The sequence below is a fragment of the Triticum dicoccoides genome, chromosome 2A (assembly GCF_002162155.2).
Source record: "Triticum dicoccoides isolate Atlit2015 ecotype Zavitan chromosome 2A, WEW_v2.0, whole genome shotgun sequence".
Classification (NCBI taxonomy): Eukaryota; Viridiplantae; Streptophyta; class Magnoliopsida; order Poales; family Poaceae; genus Triticum; species Triticum dicoccoides.
Window position 1 is genome coordinate 567212459 of NC_041382.1, and position 21456 is coordinate 567233914.

The 21456-nt window shown below is 44.2% G+C and overlaps 1 protein-coding gene and 1 pseudogene across 1 annotated transcript; both read left to right on the top strand.

Annotated features, from left to right (window-relative positions):
* The first annotated feature begins 331 nt into the window (after window positions 1-331).
* Window positions 332-10823, top strand: LOC119355417 (annotated as a pseudogene).
* Window positions 10824-11263: 440 nt separating this feature from the next.
* Window positions 11264-12160, top strand: LOC119355418 (MLP-like protein 423). Its single transcript, XM_037622220.1, has 2 exons — window positions 11264-11545; window positions 11630-12160. The coding sequence occupies exons 1-2, from the start codon at window positions 11365-11367 to the stop codon at window positions 11908-11910; spliced, it is 462 nt and encodes a 153-aa protein (XP_037478117.1). The 5' UTR covers window positions 11264-11364; the 3' UTR covers window positions 11911-12160.
* The last annotated feature ends 9296 nt before the right edge of the window (window positions 12161-21456 follow it).

A 21456-nucleotide genomic window follows, 5' to 3' on the forward strand; every position in this document is an offset into this window, starting at 1 on the left:
GAAAGTATCGATTGATTGTCTGATTGGTTCGCGCTGGAAAAATGGATGGGGCAGGCTGGCCTTCGATGGGGTATGAAGCGACGAGACAACCTACCAACTACTCCCTCCATTCAAAATTACTTGTCACTGAAATGGATAAAAGTGGATGTATCTAAAATTAAAATACGTCTAGATACATTCATTTCTTTGATAAATATTTCTGGACGAAAAGAATACTCATTAAAATTAGAGATTAAGAGTAGTAGAGATTTAAACTCCCCTAAAAAAGAGTAATATATATTCTGAGACCAAGGGAGACACTCAGACACATAAACCTGCTCGGAGTACAGAAACCCCCAAGAGCCCGCCGGAACACCAAACCCTTCTGTCCCCACTACATTCCGATGGCGACGGCGGTGTCAGCGCCCGTCTTCACGGCGACGGTGCGGGTTTCCAATATCCCGCCCTCCGCCGTCGCTAAGGAGCTCCTAGCATTCTTCGATTCCTCCGTCGCCGCTGCCGGCGAAGCCTACGCCTGCGAGATCGCCGCCGCCCGACGCGGCTGGTTAAGTCGAGGCGATGGGAGCGTTCAGTTCGATTCCACCGCCACCGCAACCCTCGCCGCTGAACTCGCCTCCTCCTGTCGGCTACCCCGCTTCCTCGGCTCCCTCCTCTCCGTCTCCCCTGCCTCCGTGGACCTTCTCCCCCGCGCGCCCGACCTTTCTCTCCGCGTGGCCGACGCCCGCCTCCTTGTCGGCAACCGCGTCGCCGAGCGCGAATTCGAGGCGGCCGACACTTGGGACAGCGTCCGCGTGGAGGTCATCCCGGGGAAGCGGCGCATAGACCTGTACCTCAATCACGATTCCCAGAGGTACAGGCTTGAGGTGTACTTCGAGGACATCAGGAACTGTCTCCAGTGCAGCTTCGATGGGGCCGGCGTCATCTTGCTTCAGGTGAGCTGTTCACGGTGTTTATTTATTTTTGAACGTTGCAGACTGTAGGAGAGGCTCCTACAGTCATATATTAATCAAAAAAGTACTTTACATAGTGTACAAGGGTGTGGTGGGGCTTTTGCCCCAATCACAGTGTACTAGGGTTCAGAGGTATAAGTAATTACAGGGGATTAAAGTAGTTTGGCTAACCCTAGGCAATCTCTCTGGCAAATTCAGTAACGCTCTGTTTGGATGTCTGTATTGAAGGGCTCCGTATTGAATTGGTTGCAATACCAATTGAGCAAGGAAACTGAAATGAGAATGAATACGAATTCGCTTGTTTGGTTGTTCACCGTATTGGCTCATGGAATCTCATAGAGGTTTCAATACCAAATCTTGTTTGGATGACAAACTATGGAATTGTATATTTACATGAGTATGAAGATTATGCTTTGTTCTTTATGACTCAATTTTTTAATACAATCTAGAATAAAAATGATTATATAGCAATAAAAATGACAAAAAATATACAGTTTGTGGCTTATGCTTTGCTCTTCGTGTATCAAAATGAAATTTGCACAACAAATTGGAGTAGAAGCTATCATGTATTGTTTACTTCACAAATCACAAGTTTCATATCACCATACATTTTTTTGGAATCACAATACAGCTAGCTAGTGAACGAGGAGAAATTCAGAGGAAGAAGCAAACTCGATCTGGACCATCCACCGTCTACCTTGGCTACAACGAACTGAAAGTGTTGCTTCCTAGTGAATGGGGAGAAGTTCAGAGGACGAAGCAGACTCAGCTAGCTAGGATCAAAGGACGAAGCACACCCCGCAGAGGGGCTGGATCTAATTCCGCGCGCGGTCGTGCTCCTCTTTGTGCCGCGCGCCAGCCGCTCAGCCTGCCGTCAGAAGCATCTCCGCCCGCGCCGATGGATGCGGACGCCGCCTGATGGCGCGGATCTCAGGCTGTGAGGAGAAGGTCGGGCATGGATCCATGGCGCGAATCCAGACGCCGGCTGTGGGAAGAATCTCCGCCCGCGCGCTGGCTCTGGGCCGCTGTCGCCGCCACCGCCACCCGCCACTCCGCGATGTCGTGGTGGCCGCCACCGCCGGAAGTAATGGCTGAGAAGGTCGGCCACGCTCTATGGAGAGGATCCAGACGCCACCGCCGCGAGGAACGCCGCGGTTGCTGCTACGTCGCCGGGATGCGGGAGTAGCCATGCGCAGAGGAGCATGACGCGGTGCCGCTAGAGCTTCTTCGCTCCGCCTCTGTTTTCTTTTTCTGGTCGCGGGGGGAAAGAGAGGGGCCGAAGCGGTATGTTTTGCGGGTGAGTGCAAATCCAGCGAAATCGGAGCCGGAAGGGTCTGTATTGTGAGAGGGGAGCGCGCGTGAGAGCGAAAACAGCGCTGTATTTGGCCTCATCTCCATTCGATGTTTCAGTGCGCACCCAAACAGCTGAATGGACGGTTCGGGAATACCAAATCCAATTCAAGGCTGCAATACAGACATCCAAACGCAGTGTAATGAACCCTAGCAGCTCAGGTTTTGTCCTGTGTTGCAACATCAAGAAATCTTCTCTGAATCTTGACAACCAGGACCTGTCGGAAGGCGTCACTCCTCTGAAGATCAGGTTATTCCTCTCCGTCCAGATCGACCACGCTGCTGTGGTGAACACTTCCATGATCACGGGTTTGTTTAGCCTCTGCCATCCAGTCAAACCTATCTCCTTCTGTTGCCCAGGTCAACCCAACTGAAGTCCAGCACGTGTAGGAGAAACTGCAGGTATAGAGCAGATGTTCCAGAGTTTCTTCTTGTTGGGTTTGGCAGAGCACACAGTAGTCCGTCGCCGTCCTGTCTGTCGATGAGCCCATTACTTAATGTCTACGTTTGAGCATGTTCTTGGTGTTTAATCTGTCGGACAAGAGGAGCCACACAAAAACCCTTAGCTTCATTGTACACCTCGACTTCCAAATCCACCGAAAAGCCTGATTAGCCATGACATTTTCAAAGGAGAACTTGTAATATCTGGACGATGAATATTTGGGCCCCCCATGTGTATGCCCAAACATCTCTCAGCTCTAGGTCTATCTGACACTCAGCGGTCTCCATGGGCAGCCCCAGGTACGTGAACGGCATCGAGCCTACTGTACATCCAAAGATCGCAGCAAAGCCTGCCGCCGACGCCATGTCTAGGTTGATCGGCACCAGAGTAGTCTTCTCGAAGTTTATCCAAAGTCCAACCGAGTCAGCGTAATCAAGCAGAATTTTCTTCACGCCTCTTGCTGTTCTTCATATGCCTGCATCACAATTATCGTGTCGTCCGCGTATTGTATTGCGGGAAGTCTTTGTGTGTGCGTGGGGGGATTGGGTGTCTGAGGACCCCTCGGCGAAGTGCGTCGTTGACAGCAGCTTGCAGCAGGTCGGCCGCGAGGACGAAGATCAAGGGCGATAGCGGGTCACCTTGTCGCCCCGCCCCCGGCGGCGGCATAGAAACTGATGGCCCGGAACCCCATTGAGCAGTGGGAAAAGTCCATGTGTCTCATGACCTCAATCATAGCCGGGTGTTCTATAGTATCGAAGGCCTGGGAAAAGTCCAGTTTCAGAATAAACGCGATCCAGAGGCTTGACATTGGTATATATACTCGAATGCCCAAGCCAAGCAGGTCCTGTATCGTTCTCCCTTTCAAAAATCCGTATTGGTTCCTGTGAATGATTTTTAGAATCCATTTCTGTAACCGATCCGCAAGCAGTTTGTTTATTAGCTTCAGACAACAGTTTAGCAGTGTGATGGGGCGAAAATCTTTTGCTCTCTGGGGCGAGTGGATCTTCAGAATGAGAATGATGAACCCGGTGTTTATGCTTTCAAGATTGAGTTCTTCTGTGTGGAAATCATGACAAAGCTGATAAAAGTCTGGTTTGATTATATGCTAGCATGATTTGGTAAAGTAACCACTAAATCCATCCGGCCCTGAAGCTCTGTCGGCCGGCATGGTTCCAACCACCTCATCAATTTCCGCCTCAGTGAATGGGACATAAAGTTCTTCCAGTCCATCAATCTTGGTAATGATAGAGCCTGGGTCGAATTTCTGATTTGGAGGCGAAGATTCCCCCAATCTTTCTTTAAACACATTGAGCAGTATCCCTTCGTTGCCTGTGTGGTTCTCAACTTCAGTGCCATCGGGTAATTTCAGCATGGCGATGAAGTTATTTCGGTATCGCTCTGTGGCCATCCGGTGGAAATTTTCGTAGTTTCCTCTCCAAAACGAATAACCCTGACAGTGCATCTTTTTCTCCAGTGTTGGTTCTGAATGTTCAGAGGCTGCAGCAGGTGAGTTTTTAGAATTCGCCCGAAGTTCGATTCTGGGGTTGTAAGTGTTCTCAGGTTTTCAATTTCATCCAGCTCGTTAACGGCCCATTCAGTGTTTTGGATCAGCACTTTGAGACGTGAGAGGCCTTTACTCCACTTTTTAAGGGGGTACCTTAGTCTTCTCATTTTCTGGCAAATCCTGGCTGCACTATTATGCAAATAACTTGGTTTGGACCAAGAAGTATTCACCACATCAAAGAAGCCTCTGTGCTGCACCCAGTAAGATTCTAACCTGAAAATTTTGCTCGCGGGGATCGATGATCCTATACTGACCAAACAAGGCATGTGGTCCGGGATTGGTTTGGCCATGGCAGTAACCTTGGTATTAGGATATACTGAACTCCAATTGTTAGACGTGAAGAACCAGTCGAGTTGGTCACCATGTTGCTGTGATACTTCTGTTTTTCCTTTGTACATTATATATTAGTCAGACGTTGCGGTCATAGGGCGAAGTAGAAATTTGAAGAAGGAAGCTCTAGATGTACTTCCCTCCCTCAATACTTGCGCGAGCTGAAAAATTGGCAAGTTCTTGAGTCAGTAAACTAGAGTGAACCATGTAAGATGGATAGTGGGGCGACTTTTATTTCCACTCCTATAAATATCTCAGTTGGTGGTTACTATTTGGAGTGAAATGAATATGAAGCTTATCTGATGAATACACATCACCGTTACTTTTCTAAATTTACTGATTGCCATACTTCTTAGACTATAAGTTTGTGAGGCGCAACACTCTTTTAATTCTTTCTATAATTCTGAAGTTGGTAAAATATATATTATCTTGACTAATGTTAATTTACTATTTGTTTCAGCTCATGTATGCACCAAGGATATGCACAACAATTTCTGGGCCTGCAGTTTATTCAAGGTTCTCAGATGACCGCTTTCATGCATGCAAGGAGGATGCAAAATTTACCTGGGTCAGAGCACTAGATTTTACACGCAACCACTCTTTTGGGAAGTGTTCAACTCTTGCCCTCGTACTTGATGAAGGTGCACCGGTGTCATTTATTCTCAACAGCTTGCCTATGTCAGGAGAATTAGGGGAATTGGTCATTTCGTCAATGGAATTTTTTGGCCCGTCGTCCAAAGTCGTTCCCCTTGTTGACTGCCCAAGTGGTTGTTCAGTGTCATATGAAGTTCTTTTTCGTCTCAATTCTCTTGTTCACATGGGGAAGATAGTTTCCAAGGATGTTAATGCCGATCTGTTTAAAGCTCTTGAAGAAATACCAGTTCATATTTCAAGGAGGATTTTTGAGAAAATGAGCAAGTTAGACTTTACATGCTATGAACCTTTGCAATTCATCCAGCAGGAGGCTCATAGCAGGAAGAGGAGCCATGATGGTTTGCTTTCCAGTAAGACTGAAGGTGAAGGAAAGTTAATGATGTGTTACAGAATTCACATCACTCCATCCAAAATATACTGCTTGGGACCTGAGGAAGAGGTTTCAAATTATGTGGTTAAGCATCACAAACAGTATGCTTCTGACTTTGCTAGAGTTACTTTTGTAGACGAAGACTGGAGTAAGCTTTTTCCAGATGCTATCTCAGCTAGAACTGGACGAGGGTTCTTTTCTCAACCCTTGAAAACTGGCCTATATCATCGTATTTTATCCATCCTGAAAGAAGGATTTTCCATTGGTCCAAAGAAGTATGAATTCCTGGCCTTCTCAGCAAGTCAACTTCGTGGAAGTTCTGTTTGGATGTTTGCTTCTAATGATTCCCTGAAGGCCGAGGATATAAGAAGGTGGATGGGCAACTTTGAAGATATTCGTTCAGTATCTAAGTGTGCGGCTAGAATGGGCCAACTGTTCAGCTCCTCCAGACAAACACTTGAAATCCTACCACGGGATGTAGAAGAGATTCCAGATATTGAAGTCACAACTGATGGCAGTAAATACATATTTTCTGATGGTATCGGGAAGATCTCTGAGAGACTTGCTAAAGAAATGGCTTGCCGAATTGGATTAGACTACACTAACCCTCCTTCAGCTTTTCAAATAAGGTATGGTGGCTACAAAGGAGTTGTTGCTGTGGACCCTGATTCCTTTCGTAATCTTTCTCTGCGACCTAGTATGAAGAAATTCGAATCAAAGAGCAGAATGTTTAACATTACAAGTACCAGCAAATCCCAACCATGCTATATGAATCGTGAAGTTATCTCTCTCCTTTCAACTTTGGGGATAAGAGATGAGATATTTGAGTCGATGCAACAGAATGATATGCGTGAATTAGATGAAATGCTGACCAACAGAGAAGCTGCTCTCTCTGTTCTGGGGAAAATTGGTAGTGCAGAAACAAAGACAGCATCGAAAATTTTACTGCAAGGCTATGAACCAAGTTTAGAGCCTTACCTGTTGATGATTCTTAAGGCCCATCAGGATAATAGGCTGACTGACATAAGAACTAGATGTAAGATTCATGCTCCGAAAGGCCGTGTTCTTATTGGTTGTTTGGATGAAACAGGTGAATTAGAATACGGTCAAGTGTACATCAGAATTACAAAGAACAGCAAAGAGCAGAAGGATAATTGTCAGCCATATTTTGCTGAAGATAATGGAAAAGAGAAAACAGCAGTCGTTGTTGGAAAAGTTGCAGTATCAAAAAATCCTTGTCTCCATCCTGGTGACATCAGAGTACTTGAAGCTGTCTATGACCATGGTTTGTGCGCTAAGAACCTGGTTGATTGTGTTGTCTTCCCCCAAAGAGGAGAAAGGTAATGTCGTATGTTATACTGAAACTGAAAGACGATCATCTAGAGTTTATATTGCTCTGGCAATGCCTTCAGAGGAGCTCAAATCTCTATTGAAGTGTTTGTCAGCGTGTTCGTTTCCATGTTAGATTGATATCCCCTCATGTTACGTACTTACATCTCTACCTATTGATGGACGTTGCCAATGCTTGCTTTCTCCTTCAATTAATCTTTGATGTTTAATAGGCCTCGTTTATGTAGAATTTAATCTTTGATGTTAATCAGGCCTCATCCAAATGAATGCTCCGGGGGCGATTTGGACGGTGACCTCTATTTTATCACTTGGGATGAGAAACTGATTCCAGAGAAGGTTGATTCACCTATGGACTACACTGCAGCAAGGCCACGCATAATGGATCATGTTGTTACACTTGAGGTATATTCCTCGCTGTTTATTCATTTTAATTTCTCTTACTAGGTTGTTGCTGCTAATTTACCGAAGATTGTTTTATTTGACTAATATCAATTTTTATACTTGCAATTGCAAATATAATGAAAATCTCAGTTTTTTACAATCTGTAGCATTTCGATAATACTAGAAGAAAATGTGCACTTCGCCGCACCGTTTTCCATTGTTATAAATCATCAAAGAAGGAATTCTTTAAACAAAACTTCTGATGCAAACAAATCACAGGCTAAAATCATTCATTTTGAACAACTTTTTATTGATTGCCTATGGGTTCATGGGTTCCCAGAGAACCTGGCAAGATATATTAGCTAGGTTTTGAAGTTGACAAAACGGGAAGGAAAAACTGCAGTGTAGGATCTACTCTCTCTGTAAAGAAATATAAGAGCGTTTAGATCACTAAAGTAGTGATCTAAACACTCTTATATTTCTTCACATCTTTTATTTTCTCTCTTTCTTTCCATGTTTGTCTCTTTCTTGTCCCTGTGATCTAGTTTTTTGACTGCTCTATAACTCTTTTAGGTCCGACGAAAAGTTATTTTCTTAAACCACAACATGACCACATGACAAATCCAGGATGTTATCAATAAGCAATAATGCCAGACTGAGCTGTGCACTTTCCAAATTTGGTGAAAAGTGCATTCTATCTTCCAATTCTTTGTAGCCTGACAAACATTCTAAGTGGTCACTGCTGAAAATTTTGTGATAATATTAGCCTATTTTGAGCTTGCGTAACTGAACACATCAAGAACCTGACGGCGTGATTGTACACAAAATGGCACACAAGCATTCTATACTGCACCCATGTCAGGTTTAATTAAGTTTACAGCTCGTTTACTAATTTAATTAGAGTGGACAAATAAGGCAAGTAACCTGAAAATTCCAACACTAAGTCTGTCCGACCACTCCTTTCCTGCCTTTCTGTTTTCTCTATCCCTGTGTGCTAAGTGCCTCAGGCCGATTTCGCCGCACCATGTGAGCCCGAGCTAGAGTCCATCTTCCACTGATTACCCCCAATAAATCGAACGACCAAAGGCCCATCGGCCGCTACATGAAGACGTGCCAACAACCCTTGATGGATTGAATGGAACTATATGTAACTCCATTAAGAGCTATAGCAAACCATCAGATTAAGGATGGGAACTTTACCTTCAGGGATGAACACCTGATGTCGATGCGAATGAGGTAACCACAGTACTAAGTGGTTCCTTTGGTTGTCGATGTGGTGGCTGGTTGGAGCAGCACCTCCCCTCAAAGCCCCCGCCCCCCTCCAAAGCAGCGATCCAGGGCACCTTAGTCGAAGGCAGTTTAGATTGTGTCAACGCCAGCTGACCAGTGGGACCAAAATGATAAAAAGCCAGATCGCTGAGGGCGGTATATTTCGGGGGAGCTTAGTAACTTTAGAGATTTATTATCTTGAGGCACCTTACATCTTTCTAAAACATTTCTTTCGCAAAAACTGGGTGCATGCCTACAGCCAGAGCGAACTGGCTACGAGCGTCGAACTCAGCCAGGATGGAATAACAGCACAAAATTTTGAATGCTTTGGACCAAATATATGCTCGCCATGCACAGTTTTTTCTTTTTTGATTTTTTCGCCATGCACAGTTAATAACGTTCTTTAGAAATGTGGGTACTTATTTCGGAAAGAAAGACATTTTTGCCATCCTCTAATGAAAACAGTTGTGCATGATTGAGTTTTAAAGTGGTGTTGGCTTTAAAATGCTCTTCAATGTATATATCTAACCTTGATAGCTTCACAACTACTCCCTCTGTTCCTAAATACATGACGTTTTGGCCATTCAAATGAACTGCCAAAACGTCATATATTTAGGAACAGAGGGAGTATTTACCAGTTAGCTCCAATAAGCAGTTCAAAGTTGTCTTTTCAACAAGCACATGTATTTTCCTTGCCTGACATGTTTATACCTGTAATCTTATAAGAACACCTGATGAACTGCAGGAAATTCAGAAGTACTTTGTGGATTACATGATAAATGACTCGCTCGGTGCAATCTCAACTGCTCACTTGGTCCACGCGGATCGTCATCCAATGAAAGCCCGGAGCCCTGAGTGCCTCCAGCTAGCTGCTTTGCATTCGATGGCGGTCGACTTTGCCAAGACAGGAGCTCCAGCTGAAATGCCCCGGTCACTGAGACCAAAGGAGTACCCCGACTTCATGGAACGGTGGGACAAACCAACGTACATCTCCAACGGAGCTCTCGGCAAGCTCTACCGAGCGGCTGCGAGCCGTATGCAGAGCGCTCCTGCCCCCTCGTCCTCGGCTCAATCTAGCCCCGCGTTCGATCCTGACCTAGAGGTCCCTGGCTTCGAGGAATTCCTGGCATCCGCGGAGGAGTTCTACGACCTGTACGCGGAGAAGCTGAGCACCCTGATGAGCTACTATGGCGCGGAGCATGAGGACGAGATCCTGACGGGCAACATCCGGAATAGGCTCCTGTACCTGAAGGACAACAAGAGGTACTTCGAGATGAAGGACCGCATATCGACTCGGTGGAGGGCCTGCACAAGGAGGTGCAGGGTTGGTTCAGGAGCCGCCCAAAGGCAGAGGCGTCAAGGTGGGCGTCGGCGTGGTACCGCGTGACTTATCACCCGGAACACCGACGGCCGGGAAAGAAGCAGTTCTGGAGCTTCCCGTGGATTGTCTGCGACGAGCTGCTGAAGATCAAGGAGTCCAGTATGCGGCGCAGGCAGCAGGTGGACGACGCGGCGGCCTGAGTCGTCCGGCCAAGTAATTATGTGCGGCTGCTATGAGTTTGTATGTATGTAGTGTAAAACTCTGGGGCATGACTGCAGTGCAGACCATTCTGAGCTGAGCTGAGCTGAGCGGCAGAGCTGTGCCTGCCTCGGTCGTATGGACGGACAGATTTGCTGGATGTGTGTGGTTGGGCTTTGCGGGAGGTTAATCATGCTCCATCACTATCTCAAGATAGCCTCAGCTTTGTGTGCAATTCTGTTCTGGTGGGTGCCTATACCTTTGGGCTGGCGGGTGTATTTTCTCAGGGTGAAACCCATGATCCAACTTTCCGGCTTAATCAGGGGCGTCGTCGCCTCCGCGTCGTTACTTATTGAAGATGTTGGTTCAAAGATCTGTTAAAGTGTGATACCTTTGGTCTGACATCAGTGTTGTACCCTTTATCTGCTTGGGGATGATGTGGTGAACTGGTGATGCATCCCAGGTGGTGGATGGCCTCGAGTTTTTTTCTCTCTTTGCAAGCTGATTTGTTCAGTATTATCAACAATTGATAATATATGGTTGTGGTGTTTAAAATACTATGGCCGTGGGCATCACTTGATAGAGGCTGAGGTGCTCCCTTTTTCGGAAAAAAATATATAAATAATCGACTCCTGTTGTTTCTACAAATTTTAGTGTTACTCTATAACCTGTTCAGGGGCTAACTAATCACCTACTCTCGCCGCTGCTTCTATCACCTTGATTTGATTTGTGGGAAGATCACTGACATATTGATCAGTCCATCAAACATTTCAGACTTTATATTTATGGGGGCCCTGGTTCCAACCGCAAACCAGACCAGTGTTATTGCCCACTTTTTCAGATCAAGAATTCCACCCCTGTACAGCCAGTCTCACATGCAGACGGTTGTGCGTTTGCTCTGAATTATCACCACCATGAATATACGTTGATCCTTGGCACCGACGCCATAAATTGGAGCCTGACAAGGGTAGATGGATCTTGCCGGAAAATCTTCAATGGGCAGCGCAAGTAGCACCCACAGGTACTACCCCCTCCCCCTCTGGAGAACACTACTAGCTCGATCATCTATATAAGGTCACAAGCTCTCGCCATGGACAAACCACAAGCACCACAGTCACTTCACTGCTCAAGTAGCTGGCAAGAGCTTTGAACGCGTTGCAACCTTGCATCCCGGTCGATCGATCGATGGCGTCCAAGGTCGAGCTGGTGGTGGAGGTGAAGTCGCCGGCGGAGAAGCTGTGGACGGCGATGCGCGAGTCGACGGAGCTGTTCCCCAAGATCTTCCCCGAGCAGTACAAGAGCATCGAGACCGTGGAGGGCGACGGCAAGTCCGCCGGCACCGTCCGCCTCATCAAGTACACCGAGGGTACGTGCGCCGTGAAACGATCCACATATCCGGAGCTTGTATCAGTATATATATGTAACGTGAGCATTGGGTGCGTGCCTTCAGGGGTTCCGATGGTGACGTTCGCCAAGGAGAAGGTGGAGGTGGCGGACGACGAGAAGAAGGTGGTGTCGTACAGCGTGGTGGACGGCGAGCTGGTGAGCTTCTACAAGAACTTCAGGGTGACGGTGCAGGTGACCGACAAGGGCGCCGACGGCGCCGGCGCGGTGGTGAACTGGACCATGGACTTCGACAAGGCCAGCGACGAGGTGCCCGAGCCGGACGTCATCAAGGAGACCGCCGCCAAGACCTTCCACGACCTCGACGACTACCTCCTCAAGAACTAGCAGCTCTTAGCTGCCTCGTCGCTGGCCGCCGCGGACGATCCTCCATCCGTCCGTCCGTCCGTCCATCCATCCATCCATGAATACTGTCGTTGTTGCCTGTTGTCTGCGGTGTCCCCGCACCAAGCTTACTCTCACGTAAACGACCGTGTGTACGGCCGTGTACGTGTGCATCTGCCTGCGATGGGACGGCCGCGTGAGTTGTGGAATAATAAATATAACAATAATAAAGTCGCAGCTTTATGATCACGTATACGTACGAATGGTGCTAGATTTGTGCGATTTGGTTTGATTCGATCTGCAGAAAAAATTCAGTATGTTGTGGTGGAATGTTTTCCTCCCTTCAAACCGGGCTACTCAAGAGAGAGATAACATGGGCAGGGCCGCGGGGAAGAGAAAACAATGAGTTCGGGCGCTATGAGAAAACCCACCGCATGGAAAAAACTAGACGGCATCAAGAAAAACTAGACCTATTAAGCAGTACCAACCACATAAAAATATTACGGACAAAGATGATTTCCCATCCAAACCAAGACGCGACAACTACCCAAAAGCACAACGAAAATACTAATTGGTGAACGTTCCCCCGGAGGGGATGACAAACAAACGCCTTTTGATGGCATTTTTAGGTGGCAGGAGATGGCAAATTCTGCATGTTTTTGTCGCAAAATTTTCTTGCTTCCAGAAAATGCCATGCGCCTCTGAAAAATTACCATGCGTCTCTGAAGAAACTGCCAGAAAAGACGTTCGTAAATGCCACCCCTCCCGACAAACGTTCGCCGACTATTGGGTCCAAACACAAATGTCTATAGCAGACCAACAACACGACATCCACACCATTAGCATCATCTATGTAGCAATCTCTTTTAGCACCTTACCAACATGCTTCACAACATCAACCAACTTTGGCTTCGAAATACCTGTTCAATACAACATGAAAGAACAAGGTGTAAACACTATCTCGAAAGGAATTCTGGTCCAGTTGTACTCAAAAGTGGCACGATTGTTTTTCACCTCCAGAAAGGAAAGGAAAAATCCACACATAACAATGCCACAACGAGTTAGGACACAGATCAGTCCCCAACACCACACCCGCGGTTTTTCAGACCACTCTAGCAATCGGACACAAGAAGAACATGTGTTGGGAAGTCTAGTATGAGTTTATAAAGAGCAAGTAGGGTTTCGAGGCCAATGCCTTTTTCTTATAACTTTCATGGTAAGGACAACATTTTGAAACAATTGACATAGGAATATGAATTTTGTGAGGGATTTTAGTGCTCTAGATCCATTTGAAATTAGCCCCAGCAAGATGTTTTTCGAGCCAGCAATGCTAGATATAGTAGTGTAGATATGATTTATGTTAAGTTTCCATATGATATCATCAGATAAATCACATATAGGAATAGTACGTCATCACATATTTTCCATTCTCTCCCATTGTTCAGCCATAATGGGGGATTCTTCTAAAGGATGTTACAGGATTAAGCGACTCAAGTTTTTCCATAGTGCAATTTTGTTCTGAACAAACACCACAAAGCAAAGGGAATTTCTCACAAAAGGGTCTACTTTAAAAAACGATACATTTCTATGGTCTAGCAGTATTACCCTTAATTAGCACAACCCCCTCTACCCACCATATATAAATCTTTCACTCTCATTATCGCCTTCCAACAAGGAGAATCATACATTTGACTGATAGACATATATTTTGTTTTCTAATATTTAGCTTTAACCGAGGAAACAATAGAGTTCTTCAAATATTTAGCTTTAACAACTTCTTGCCATAGTCTGCTACCCTTTATCTAATTTCCACCAACATTTGACTAATAGATATATAGTTTGTTTTCAAATTTCCACCACCATTTGACTCATAGACTTATATTTTGTTTCCTGAGATCTTTGACACCCAGGCCCCCTTTGCTTTTTTTTATCTACAAACAATGCCCCATTTCACCAAATGACATCTCTTTTTTCCACAACGTTCCCAAAGGAATTTTCTTCTAGGTTTATCCCATTTCTTAATCATAGTTCCATTCATGAAAAACACTGACATATATAAGATGGATGTGGGATAGGACACAATTAAGCTATATAGTACGACCTTCCATAGACATGGCATACCCAACCCAAGAATCGATTTCTGAAGTAACTGAATATCAACAAAGCTCCAGTCATACACTTTTAGGCCAACATAACTTACATGCATGCCTAGATATTTAAAAGGAAAGGAGTTGATATACAAATTGATCCCAACATAAGTTTCCATAGTAGGTTCATCACCCCCAATAACACACACACCTCACCTTTTACAATTACTTTTTAAACCTGACATGATTTCATTCTGGATAGTCCTCAGTATTGTGGTGTATTGTAAAATATCAATGCCATTAGGAACAAGATCAATTTCCAGCCCAGTCAAAAGCCCATTAAAGTGTGCTTGTGTAACAATTTTAGCGAGGCTCACAGTTGCCAGGTTAAAAAAAGGAGATAAGCGGTCCCCTTCGTGCACCCCCTTGGATCTCTGGAAGTAGGGCCCAGTTACAACGTTCAGTTTAACACATACATCACCGTCGATCATAATATGTCTATTCCAACAAATCCACTTAGTGCCAAACCCACGTACATAATGACAATCAAGTAGGAATTCCCAGTTGACGTCGCCATAGGCCTTACCGAAATATAGCGTAAGAACAATAATGGTTCTTATTTTGTTCACATAAGTATGGTGCAAGATTTCATGCAATGTAATGATGCCATCCATAATGGCACAACTTTTATTAAAGCATTTTGGTGTCTTCTAAACAAAATATCAACAAAATGCTCAAGGCGAACAATCAAAACTTTTGTGATAAGCTTGTAAAAACATCTCAATCAACGAATGGGCCTAAAATTGTTGTATCTTGTTTGCATCAAAAAGTTTGGGTTATAGTGCAATAATACCATAGTTTAATTGTTGAACTTCTAGAGAAACAACATGAATACATTCAAATAAACGCACGACATCTTCACTGACCAAATCCCAATAGTTTTGAAAAAACTCTATGGGTATATTATCAGGGACAGGGTATGACTAGATTTCATTAAAAATAGAACATGTTTTACTTCCACCTTGCCGAAGCGTCTGCTAGTAGAAAGGTATCTAGATTACAATATTTTTCATTAGGAGCCCACAACCCATCAGATAAATGTACATGTTACTAGGTGCAGGTCCAAACAACTCTTTATGATAGCAAGTAGCATGCTTAAGCAACTCATCAATGCACTCAATAGTAACATCACAATCACTCAAGGGAGAAATTGTGTTTGTTTGTTCCTACCATTATCAATAACACGAAACTGAGTAGTATCCTAACCCCCCTTAAGGAGCCACATTTCAAAAGATCTTTGCAACTAGGCAATTTCCTCTTTAGCTAGAAAATTGTGAAGGTCAACATTGATATCTCTCAAACGTATCTATATTTTTATATTGTTCCATGCTATGATAGTATCAATTTGGATGTTTTATATGCAATTATATATCATTTCTTGGGACTAACCTATTAACCTAGTGCCTAGTGCCAGTTGTTGTTTTTTGCTTGTTTTGGGCTTTTCAGGAAATCAATATCAAATAGAGTCCAAAGGGAGAAAAAACTTTGCATTGATTTTTTCAGGACCAGAAGAGACCCTAGAAGGTTCGGGAGAAGACCTGAAGAGTCACGAGGGAGCGACAAGCTCGGGAGATGCGCCCCGAGGCGTGCCCTCTAGGCCTGTGGGCCCCTCATGGCATGTCTTGACCTAATTGCGCCCCTATAAATTCTCAAATATTCCCCTGACATCAGAGATCCACCCAAAATACTTTTTTGCCGCCGCAAGTTTCTGTTCTCGTGAGATCCCATCTGGAGGCCTTCTCCGATACTCTGTCGGAGGGGGAATTGATCACGGAGGGGCTCTACCTCAACCTTGCTGCCCTTTTGATGATGCATGAGTAGTTTTCCTCAAACCTATGGGTCCATAGCTACTAGCTAGATGGCTTCTTCTCTCTCTTTGATCTTCAATACAATGTTCTCCTTGATGTTCTTGGAGATCTATTCAATGTAATGACTTTTTGTGGTGTGTTTATTGGGATCCGATGAATTGTGAATTTATGATCAGATTTATCCATGAATATTATTTGAGTTTTCTCCGAACTCTTGTATGCATGATTATTATAGCTTCCTATTTCTCTCCAATCTATTGATTTGGTTTGGCCAACTAGATTGATTTTTCTTGCAATGGGAGAGGTGCTTTGTAATGGGTTCGATCCCAATGATAGAAGGGCACATGACACGTTCTTTATGAACTTAATACTCTAGATGCATGCTATTTAGCGGTCGATGTGTGGAGTAATAGTAGTAGATGCAGAATCGTTTCGGTCTACTTGTCTCGGACATGATGCCTATATACATGATCATTGCCTTAGATATCGTCATGATTATTCACTTTTCTATCAATTGCCCAACAATAATTTGTTTACCCATCGTATGCTATTTTCAAGGGAGAAGCCTCTAGTGAAAACTATGCCCCCCGGATCTATTTTCCATCATATTTAAACCAAAAATACTTTGCTACCATTTTTATTTCTTTATTTTATTTTGATTTTTGTGCGATCTATCTATCTATCTATCTATCTATCTATCTATCATCATACAATTTAATCTTGCAAATAACCGCCAAGGGATTGACAACCCCTTGCTCACGTTGGGTGCAAGGATTTGTTATCTTGTGTGCATGTATTGTTAATGAGGTGTTGTGTGGTTCTCCTGCTGGATTGATAACATTAGTTCTTAACTAAGGGAAAACTTGTCTCTACTGTACTGCTTCATCCTCTCCTCTTTGAGGAAATCTCAACGCAGCTTACAAGTAGTAGGAAGAATTTATGGCCTTGTTGCCGAGGAGACATCATCAACATCTATCAAGTACTGATAACCCACAAGTATAGGGGATCACAACAATTTTTTAGGGTAGTATTCAACCCATATTGATTCGACACAAGAGGAGCCAAAGAATATTTCCAAGTATTAGCAATTGAGCTGTCAATTCAACCACAACTGGAGACTAAATATTTGCTACAGAGTGATCAGTAGCACGGTAATAAGATAATTTGATAGCAGTAGTAACAATAGCAACATTAACAGTAACAACCATAGCAATAGTTTTGTAGCAGTTATGACAGCAATAGCAAAAAGAATAGTAACTTAGCAAAGATCAATATGTAAAAAGCTCGTAGGCATTGGATCAGTGATGGATAATTATATTGGATGACATTCATCATGTAACAGTTATAACCTAGGGCGACACAAAACTAGCTCCAATTCATCAATGTAATGTAGGCATGTATTCCGAAAATAGTCATATATGCTTATGGAAAGAACTTGCATGACATCTTTTGTCCTACCCTCCCGTCGCAGTGGGGTCCATATGGAAACTAAGGGATATTAAGGCGTCCTTTTAATAGAGAACCAGAACAAAGCATTAACACATAGTGAATAGATGAACTCCTCAAATTTCGATAATCACCGGAAAGAATCCCAATAATTGTCACCTTGGGGTATGCGGATCATAACACGTAATAGGTGCGTATAACTTGCATGGTAGGGTCAAGAACACAAATATATTCATGAAAACATAAAGGGTTCAGATCTGAAATCATGGCACTCGGGCCCTAGTGAAAAGCATTAAGCAAAGCAAAGTCATAGCAACATCAATCTCAAAACACAGTGGATACTAGGGATCAAGCCCTAACAAAACTAACTCGATTACATGATAACTCTCATCCAATCCATCATCGTCTAGTGATACGTCTCCAACGTATCTATAATTTATGAAGTATTCATGCCATGTTTACAACAATTTTATATGATTTTTGTATGATTTGATTGGAACTAACCCGGACTAACGTTGTTTTAAGCAGAACTACATGGTGTCGTTTTTTGTGCAGAAATAAAAGTTCTCAGAATGGGCTGAAAATTTATGGTGATTTTTTATGGACCAAAAGAAACCCCCCGAAGCACCGGAGCAGGGCCAGCAAGTGACCCAGGAGGCCACAATCCTAGGGGGTGCACCCACTCCCCTAGGGCGCGCCCCTCAGCTTGTGGGCCCCTTGGGCACCCCCTTGACATGAGACCGATGCCAAAAATTCTTATAAATACCAAAACCCCGAAAAGAACCCTAGATCGGAAGTTCCGCCGCCGCAAGCCTCTGTAGCCACGAAAAACCAACCGCGAGCCCCTTCCGGCACCTTGGCGAAGGGGGAAATCATCTCCGGAGGCCATCTTCATCATTCTGGTGGTCTCCATGACGAGAAGGGAGTAGTTCACCCTCGGGGCTAAGGGTATGTACCAGTAGCTATGTGTTTGATCTCTCTCTCTCTCTCTCTCTCTCTCTCCCGTGTTCTTGATTTGGCACAATCTTGATGTACCGCGAACTTTGTTACTATAGTTGGATCATATGGTGTTTCTCCCTCTCCATCTTCTTGTGATTAATTGAGTTTTACCTTTGAGGTTTCACTATTATCGGATTGAATACTTTTATGGATTTGAGAACACTTGATGTATGTCTTGCGTGGGATACCCGTGGTGACAATGGGCTGTTCTATTGATTCACTTGATGTATGTTTTGGCACTCAACTCACGGATTCCCGAGGTGACATTGGGGTAATCTATGCATAGGGGTTGATGCATGTTTTCATCCTTGTTTCTCTGGTAGAAATCTTGGGGCACTCTTTGAGGTTCTTTGTGTTGGATTGAATATTATGAATATGAAGTTGTTTGATGCATATCGTATAATTGACCCACAGATACTTATGGTGACATTGGAGTATCTAGGTGACATTAGGGTTGATTTATGTGTATCATATGGTGTTATTTTAGTACAAATTCTAGGGCTGTTTGTGACACTTATAGGAATAGCTCAAAAGATTGATCAGAAAGAATAACTTTGAGGTGGTTTCGTACCCTACAAGCAATTTCATCTTATGTTCTCCGTGATAGGAACTTTGGAGTGACTTTCTTTCACACGTTAAGGGATTGCCATATGATTTAATTATGTGATCCTTGTTGAGAGACTTTGCACTAGTGAAAGTATGAACCCTAGGCCTTGTTTTCAAGCATTGCAATACCCCTTTTTGTCACTTTTGTTACTATTTACATTGTTGTTTTTATATTTTTAGATTACAAAAACCTATATATACTATCCATATTACACTTGTATCACCATCTCTTCGCCGAACTAGTGCACCTATTGTTGGGGAACGCAGTAATTTCAAAAAAATTCATGCGCACACGCAAGATCCATATAGGTGATGCATAACAACTAGAGGGGATAGAGTTGTCTACGTACCCTCATACACCGTAAGCGGTAGCATTATGACAACGCGATTGATGCAGTCATACGTCTTCACGATCCGACCGATCCCAACACCGAAGGTACGACACCTCCGCAATCTGCACACGTTCAGCTCGGTGACGTCCCACGAACTCTAGATCCAGCTGAGTGTTGAGGGAGAGCTTTGTCAGCACGATGGCGTGATGACGGTGATGATGAAGTTACCAACGCAGGGCTTCGCCTAAGCACTACAACGGTATGACCGAGGTGGAATTCGGTGGAGGGGGCACCGCACACGGCTAAACAATCAACTTGCGTATCTATGGGGGTGCCCCCTCCCCTGTGTATATAAAGGAGTGGAGGAGGGGGAGGGCTGGCCCTCTATGGCGCGCCCAAGGGGGGAGTCCTACTCCCGGTGGGAGTAGGATTCCCCCTTCCCTTGTTGGAGTAGGAGAGAAAGGAAGGGGAGAGAGAGGGAAGGAAGGGGGCCCTCGGCCCCCACCCAATTCAGATTGGGCTTGGGGGTGTGCGCCCTCCACCTCATCCTCTCTCCCACTAAGGCCCATACACTCCCCGGGGGGTTCCGGTAACCCCCCGGTACTCCGGTAAATGCCCGAACTCACCTGGAACCATTCTGATGTCCAAACATAGCCTTCCAATATATCGATCTTTATGTCTCGACCATTTAGAGACTCCTCGTCATGTACGTGATCATATCCAGGACTCCGAACTACCTTCGGTACATCAAAACACATAAACTCATAATACCGATCGTCACTGAACGTTAAGCGTGCGGACCCTACGAGTTCGAGAACTATGTAGACATGACCGAGACTTGTCTCCGGTCAATAACCAATAGCGGAAACTGGATGCTCATATTGGTTCCTACATATTCTACGAAGATCTTTATCGGTCAAACTGCATAACAACATATGTTGTTCCCTTTGTCATCGGTATGTTACTTGCCCGAGATTCGATCATGGGTATCTCAATACCTAGTTCTATCTCATTACCGACAAATCTCTTTACTCGTTCCGTAATGCAGCATACCGTAACTAACTCATTAGTCACATTGCTTGCAAGTCTTATAGTGATGTGCATTACCGAGAGGGCCCAGAGATACCTATCCGATACACGGAGTGACAAATCCTAATATCGATCTATGCCAACTCAACAAACACCATCGGAGACACCTGTAGAGCATCTTTATAGTCACCCATTTACGTTGTGATGTTTGATAGCACACTAAGTGTTCCTCCGGTATTCGGGAGTTGCATAATCTCATAGTCATAGGAACATGTATAAGTTATGGAGAAAGCAATAGCAGTAAACTAAACGATCAAAGTGATAAGCTAACGGATGGGTCAAGTCAATCACATCATTTTCTAATGATGTGGTCCCATTTATCAAATGACAACTCTTTGTCCATGGCTAGGAAACTTAACCATCTTTGATTAACGAGCTAGTCAAGTAGAGGCATACCAGTGACACTCTGTTTATCTATGTATTCACACATGTACTAAGTTTCCGGTTAATATAATTATAGCATGAATAATAAACATTTATCATGATATAAGGAAATACAAATAACAACTTTATTATTGCCTCTAGGGCATATTTCCTTCAGTCTCCCACTTGCGTCAGTAATGTAGATTACATTGTAATGATTCTAACACCCATGGAGTCTTGGTGCTGATCATGTTTTGCTCGTGAGAGAGGCTTAGTGAATGGGCCTGCAACATTCAGATCCGTATGTATCTTGCAAATCTCTATGTCTCCCTCCTTGACTTGATCGCGGATGGAATTGAAGCCTCTCTTGATGTGCTTGTTTCTCTTGTGAAATCTAGATTCCTTTGCCAAGGCAATTGCACTAGTATTGTCACAAAAGATTTTCATTGGACCCGATGCACTAGGTATGACACCTAGATTGGATATGAACTCCTTTATCCAGACTCCTTCATTTATTGCTTCCAAAGCAGCTATGTACTCCGCTTCACACATAGATCCCTCCACGACGCTCTGCTTGGAACTACACAAACTGATAGCTCCACCATTCAATAAAAATATGTATCCGGTTTGTGACTTAGAGTCATCCGGATCAGTGTCAAAGCCTGCATCGACATAACCATTTATGACGAGCTTTTTGTCACCTCCATAAACGAGAAACACATCCTTAGTCCTTTTCAGGTATTTCAGGATGTTCTTGAC